General features: G+C 41.5%; 1 protein-coding gene across 2 annotated transcripts; it reads left to right on the top strand.

Moving 5' to 3' along the window:
* Positions 1 to 1,290: 1,290 nt before the first annotated feature.
* On the top strand, positions 1,291 to 2,715 carry LOC111621831. 2 transcript variants are annotated; one of them, XM_023364096.1, is made up of 5 exons: positions 1,291 to 1,427; positions 1,497 to 1,613; positions 1,697 to 1,857; positions 1,946 to 2,294; positions 2,379 to 2,715. In XM_023364096.1, the coding sequence occupies exons 1-5, from the start codon at positions 1,416 to 1,418 to the stop codon at positions 2,478 to 2,480; spliced, it is 741 nt and encodes a 246-aa protein (XP_023219864.1). In that variant the 5' UTR covers positions 1,291 to 1,415; the 3' UTR covers positions 2,481 to 2,715. The 2 variants fall into 2 exon arrangements, with proteins under 2 accessions (XP_023219864.1, XP_023219862.1); XM_023364094.1 differs by having other exon boundaries at positions 1,299 to 1,613.
* Positions 2,716 to 6,697: the final 3,982 nt, after the last annotated feature.

Genomic DNA, 6,697 nt, shown 5'->3' with positions numbered 1-6,697 from the left:
GTAGTCACCATCTATTGCCTGTAAATATAACAATACATTATTATTTATTAGTCGTACCTTGGCCAGGCTGCGAACCCGGGTCTATGTTGACTGTAGTCCAAGCCTTTGTCCACTAGTCCAACACCTCCGCTTACCAGAAACATTTCGGAACTCATATTTGAGACAAACGAGCCCAAGGACAGCACTGCGCATGACAGCCAAATCACGTGGTCGTTCCTCAGCCATAGAGATGCAGCGCTCGGCGGGCCAATGGGGCGCGTGGTCACGTGACACTCGGACCCGTCTCCCGAGGCTCCGCGGGCCAATGGGGTGGCGACCGCGGGTCACGTGACACTCGTAACGGTTTTCAGCTGTTATATAAGCAATACTCTCCTTCATATCCTCGCACTCAGTATTTGTTAATTATTGGAAACACTAAAATCAAAACATGCCTTATTCGTGTGATATTTCGGCATCTCCCGTTATGGATCCCGCCACAATATTCAATAATATAACATCTTACAGTTTTCTTCGCTATCTCCCCACCGAAGAGGCTGCACAGACGTTTTGCCATCTTGTGGGGCTCGTGCCACATCCGGACCTAACCGGTTTCTTTCCGCCATGTCCGAAGCGCGGAGGTATTCCTGCGTTTCCTCGATTCCTGCGTTTACATGAGTGCTATCTGCAGCTATCTGGGTTAATGTTACTAATGGTTCGAAAATGGCATCGCTTCGGTTAGGTTCGTTTCATTTCCATTACATTAGCTACATTTTTATCCGTCTGGACCACGAACCGTCGGAAGTACGGCCATTTTGAAACCATGGATAACAGTAACCGCTATCCTGTTTCGATATTTGACCACGCGAGTTAATAGTAGTAGTAACAGTAATATGTTAACTGCCAATATTCTAATTTACTAGTTTTTCGATATTTTTGTCGTAATCTTTAGGCACTATGCGGAAGGAACCGGCTCCATCTGACAGGTTCGGATTCATTTACCGCTGTGAAAAAGTACAGCAGAAAAAGATGAGGAGGCAGACTGGCGGCACCGTCTTCAGGGCCATGTGTACTGGTTCCCTGTCTTGCACCCACAACACCTTTTTTGAAAAGACACAGCTGTCAGCCCAAGAGGTATGACATTTGAAGTTGCTCGCGAAACGTGATCGCAGAATCAGCGGTTTCTTTTTCTCTGGGTCACGTTACGCTATGCATTTCTGTAATTTGATCGTATGGCTTGAGATGATATGTTTTGTTTGTTTTCTATTTTACAGGTGCTGATGCTCGTCTATTCATGGGTCAAGCAAGAGCCGGTCACTGTCGCCGCGGAGGAATGCGGCGTGGCCCCCAAAACAGCGGGAGATTGGTACAATTACTGCCGTGAAGTTGCGGAGGTTTTCGTCTCCCACCAGCAAAACATCCAGCTCGGGGTTGAAGGCATGCACGTCGAGGTGACCATCGACCCACGTTTCTGACTTTGCCGAAATGTCTGTCTCTATATTCGTATGTTTTATTTTCAGATCGACGAGACCTTCACCCGGAGGCGAAAATACAACCGCGGCCGCGTAACTAAAGGCACCCAAATCACCATCTTCGGTGCCTATTGTCGGGAAACAAAAGAGGTGATGTACTGGCATGTAAGTAGTAGCCAAGCATTATTATTTCCTTTTATTTTTTAGTTTTTGTGGAAGTTTTGTTATAGTTTCTCGTATTCTTTCAGGTGGACAACAAGAGCCGACGGGTTCTCTGGAGCCACATGCTCAGATACATCGCCCGCGGTTCCATCATTGTTTCCGACAGCGCGGCCCAATATCGCGGTTGTACGACGATGGGCTTCTCTGAACATAAGACCGTTAATCACAGCCAGCGGGGCCCCGGGAGGTAAGGAAGATAAAACTGCAATGTGTTATGTGAAAGAAATGAACAAGCGTTATTGAAAAGTGACATTTTTCTTTTATTTTCCGAGCAGATTCGTCGACGCCGATGATCCCGAGGCCCACACTCAGAACATCGAGTGCAGAAATCGCTGGCTGAAGAAGTCCATCAAGTCGCTCCGCACGGACAGGAGCCTGCAGAGCTACAACTGTACGTACGTGTACAGGACGCGGGTCCTGTCCCAGTTGCCAACAACATCGGCAAAATTCCGGCAGTTCATCGGGGACATCGTGGCCGTCTACCCGGGCCCCGGTCGTCAGGGTCTCCAACTCCGGACGATCGGTGTGCCCGTGGATCAACATCTGCCGCCGGACGAGCCCTATTTCGATGTTCCCGTGCACGAGGGCGACGAAGAGGAACGGCAGGGGGATGACGACCGCCCAGTGAGTAGTGCAGCTTGTGTATATTGCGCGTGACCAAAGGATACCTATTTGCGGATGTGAAACCTGGATTATGTGATTTTTCAGACAACATCGGGCGCCAACATCTTCGTCATCGACCCCCAGGACCTAGCCGAGGCGGGGACCAGCGGCCTCACCCCGTCCTCACCCACGCAACATCGGGAATAGGCTAGGCGTTGCCAGGTAGCGAAAGGATATGGCGGGAGACGCTGTTGAAGGTGAGTGTACAATCTGGTTTCCAAAACGGTTTTCTATTAGCCTAAGTAGTGACAGTCACCTCTGGAGAGGTAGGTCAGGTGTTTTGGACAAGCCACGAAAGCGGCGCATAGTACTAGCCGACCGCGATCGAAACCCGAGCGTGTCGGTGAATGAGGGCCCTAGGCCCCGAGGTCAAGGATGAGCGCGGGGTCGTACGAAAAGGACCTAACTCCGATAATTAGACTGCAGTAACGTTAGAATAGGTCGATAGGCTTAGTAGAAAGAGCGACGCCACTCGTCGATCCCAATCGCCGGAAATGACGTAGGGAATTCTTTACAGGGCTATATCTCGTAAAGGGTCGCGCGCAGGGGTATGGTTCCTTTGACTTTTTCGTTCGCACGGAGGGAGTCTTCAATTCGGGGGGTCGCCGATCCGCTCATTCGCAGGGTAAATTGTGGCTAACATGCGGTCACGTGACCCGTAGAACAATTTTCGGAGGGCTATATCTCGCGAAGGGTCGCGCGTAGGGTCGCGCGTAGAACAATTCGGAGGGCTATATCTCGCGAAGGGTCGCGCGTAGGGGGGTGGTTCATTAGACATTTATTGTTCGTATGGGGAGGGCTACCCCCTCATTCGGAGGGTAAATCTTACTAGAACGTGCGTCCCCACTGTTTCCTTTTCTTTTCCGGAATCAGAGACAAGCCGCCATGACAGTCTACGTATATGGACGTTAACCCGCGCGTCGGTTTTCCCCGTTTATCGCGGCGGCTCCGCTCGCTCGCGTCGTCACGTGACATCTCTCGTCTCCAAACCGCTCCGGTGTCGAGGCTGGCAGTCGGAAAACAGGAAGTGCCGCCATGACAGTCCACATAACTGGACTTTAACCAAAACAAGCCTTTCGACGATTTCGTCTTTATTACCATCATATTGAACATTTAATAAGTTGCACAAAACAACTAGGTCGTTTAATCGAAAGTTCTCATTAATATATTGCACTTTCTTTTTCAGGTTTTCGTCCTCTTTGGATGGAAAATGAATCCACCAAAGGTTCTTAATCTTTTTCTGTTATTCCTATCTCCAACCTCTTCGAATACAAGTTGATGCAACAATTTTATTGAACTTGTCGAGGCCGACTTTAGTGTTTCGCCGATAATTTCTACGAGCGTCGCCATCTTAAAAGTAGAATTTTAAAACTACTCACGGTTTGCCGAAACGTAAGTCGAAGTCCTTCCGGAATGCCGATGTATTCGGACTTCCCAACGTCGAAATTTTCACAAAAACGGAAATGTCCGTAAATGTCCAGAGTACTGTACTCACAAAACCAAAGCGCAGTTCGTCAAATCTCCTCGAGTTAAGCCTAATTCACATCCGAGCCTAATTCACATCCGAGCCTATTCCTATCCCAGACGAGCCCCCACTTCTGTGAGACTTTTCTTTGCCTTTTGAAAAACTTTAATTGAGGTAAGAAAGATTTGGATAACAGGAACGTTTTAAGGAATACAAATTACATAAAAAATATTGTGATTATTATAAAAAACAAATGTAGGACTTCTTTTTCGTCTTTTCGCGCGTTCTTCTTCAACGGTCGTCTCTTCTCGCGAAGTCGCGTCTCGTCCCGCTCTTGTCGTCTCGCCGGCGGATGGCGTTTTGCTCTCCACATTATTATTAAAATATTTCGAATATTTACATGTTTTTAATGTTTTAATAAATGTTAATTCACAATTTATAATTTTTTCATCTCTCTGTACGGTTTATTAATCAAAAAGAAATCTATGTTTAGAGTATGTTTAGATTAATTTGGAGACTCACTTAGCAACCAAACTCCTACCTCTAGTTAACATAAATTCAATCAAATCACGATCTCCGCTGAAACATGCAGACTGAAAAATACATATAAAAATAAATTTTATACATATGGTATGATATAAAATTAAATTAAAACGGCATTTCTTCAAAAGAAAAATATATATATATAACGTCAAAGTACCAAGAAAAGATTGAATTCATCTTCGCAGGTTGAATAGTTTACATCGTAGTTATTTTCTCTGATCAATTTTATGCATTTTTTTCTTCTTTCTGGAATATAGGATGTCTGAAATTGTCATTAACAGGATCTATAAGATTATTTGGTAAAATGTATACTTAAATTAGTATATTAGAGTGGCNCGGTTTATTAATCAAAAAGAAATCTATGTTTAGAGTATGTTTAGATTAATTTGGAGACTCACACTAAGCAGAACCATCAGCAGTGAATCAGTGTTTAATTTTGAAACTATTTAGAATAATAATTATAATAATATAGGAGAGACTAGTTTAAAAATGTTGTAAGTGATGCTTTATTTTAAAAAAAGTGATGCTTTATTTTTCCCTTTTAATTAACGTGTATTTTAATTATTTATTCAGCAGTTTTGATGTTTATAATCAACTATGTAATGTTTCTTCTAATTTAATTTAATTATTTTATGAAAACGACAAGAATTTGTACCTCTAAACAAAATAATTTCAATAATTAAAGATTTGCATGCGACTTGCTCTCACATACAAAATTAGCAATCGATGAACTTGAGAAATAAACGATCAATTAAACATAACTCTTATAAAGATAAATATAAACTTTCAAATAAAAATAAACCTATTCTTTCAGAAAGTAAACATTTTTATGTGCTTTTATAAACAGCAATAAAGTTTTAAAAAATCCGTTTTTGTTTATTTATATAAAGTTGTCAAACTACCACAAATTAAATTTAATAAAAGAATAATTTAAAGTGCTTATTCTAACGAATGAAGCATTCCATTTATTTTTCAGTATAATTGATTTGAATTTATAAATAATTTAATAGTGTCATTTATATAAAGACACAAATATACTAGACCAAGAGTCTAGTATATTTGTGTGACGGCAAGCGCGCCCAAAGTGGCACATCTCATTGGGGCAAAGAGCTACAAAAGTTGATCAAAGATCAAACAATAAAAAAGTCATATCAATATATAGTCATAGTGACAAAAGAAATAGTCAATATTCTTATTTTACGCGTTAACGCGGGTTCAAAAAAATTCGCCACTCCTGCACTAGATAGACTCTTGCTTATCCGGCCATTTTCTCGCAGATATGTGCCANCATCTAGACATTTTTTAATCTAGTTTCGTTTTGCTTTCTAAACTGCGTCTTAACTTTTAATATTTTAAATTTTCTTCTTTTTACATCTAAAATTTGGTTTTTCCGTCAACTTTTGATGAGCGTCGACGTCAAAGTCGGGTGTCGCCGATTCGACACTTATAATTTGCTTTCCTGACAATTTAACATAACAAATTTTTACATATCTTTCCCTTTTTTAGGGGGAGGGGCTATTTCCAGGGCCTCACAATAGCAAGGGTTTTCCCTTGCTATGGATATCTGCCTAGTTCAGTTCAGACACAATCCGCTACAGTTCGCCTTTATTATCAGTTCGAAATGGGGTGGTTCCATAATACCCGCAGTGTTCCACAATACCACCTTTACTTCTATTATTTCGCTTTTCGGAGAGACTTGTCGCTGGCCGTCGGGGTTACACGTTTCGCGTATTAAAAGTGCTATAGTAGGCCACGCTAATTGATGCATCTATTTTGACAAACTATTGATGTCACGCATTGAAGTACCATACTACAATTTAGTTGAAGTCGTTTGACAGAAGAAATCGTATTCTTTACTCTTTCTTCTATAGTTAATGTTAAAACTGATGACGAATTTAAAAATCAACAATAGTATATGCAAAATGTTGACTTAGTTGTAATTTTTTATTATAATGAACGATTTACAGAACTTTATGAAAATGAAACCTAACAGTTCACTGAAAATAACAAAGATCTTTTAATGTTAAAAATCATTTCATTTAGAAAGTAATACACGAATGTATTACCGATGTCGTATCTGTTATTGCAAATAATGTATTTATTTTATGTGTATTAAGAGGAATTCTCTTATCCGAAATTAATTGTTTGGAAAACCAAATTGCATGAAAACAGATTCAAGCCATTCAATGATCATTAAAAAAATACACTCCGTTATCTCGTGGTGGGTCTGGTTTAACCCATAATGAGCGCGGAAAACGGGCTGTTAGTGCTTACAGGACGAAAAGAAAAAAAGATAGTTTTCTCTACTAGCGAACATATTGGACACATCACTTATAAATGATAGAAAGTAGGCGTA

The sequence above is a fragment of the Centruroides sculpturatus genome, unplaced genomic scaffold (assembly GCF_000671375.1).
Source record: "Centruroides sculpturatus isolate CEXI.00-Female unplaced genomic scaffold, Cexi_2.0 scaffold169, whole genome shotgun sequence".
NCBI lineage: Eukaryota > Metazoa > Arthropoda > Arachnida > Scorpiones > Buthidae > Centruroides > Centruroides sculpturatus.
Note: the sequence above shows the minus strand (reverse complement) of the source record. Positions and strands in the feature narration are given on the sequence as shown.

Excerpts from the sequence above, each read along its gene's own strand:
- LOC111621831 (XM_023364094.1), top strand. The coding sequence starts at position 1,482 with ATGTTTTATTTTCAGATCGACGAGACCTTCACCCGGAGGCGAAAATAC. Across the intron at positions 1,614-1,696 it reads AAGAGGTGATGTACTGGCAT|GTGGACAACAAGAGCCGACG; the intron begins GTAAGTAGTAGC and ends GTATTCTTTCAG. Across the intron at positions 2,295-2,378 it reads AGGGGGATGACGACCGCCCA|ACAACATCGGGCGCCAACAT; the intron begins GTGAGTAGTGCA and ends GTGATTTTTCAG.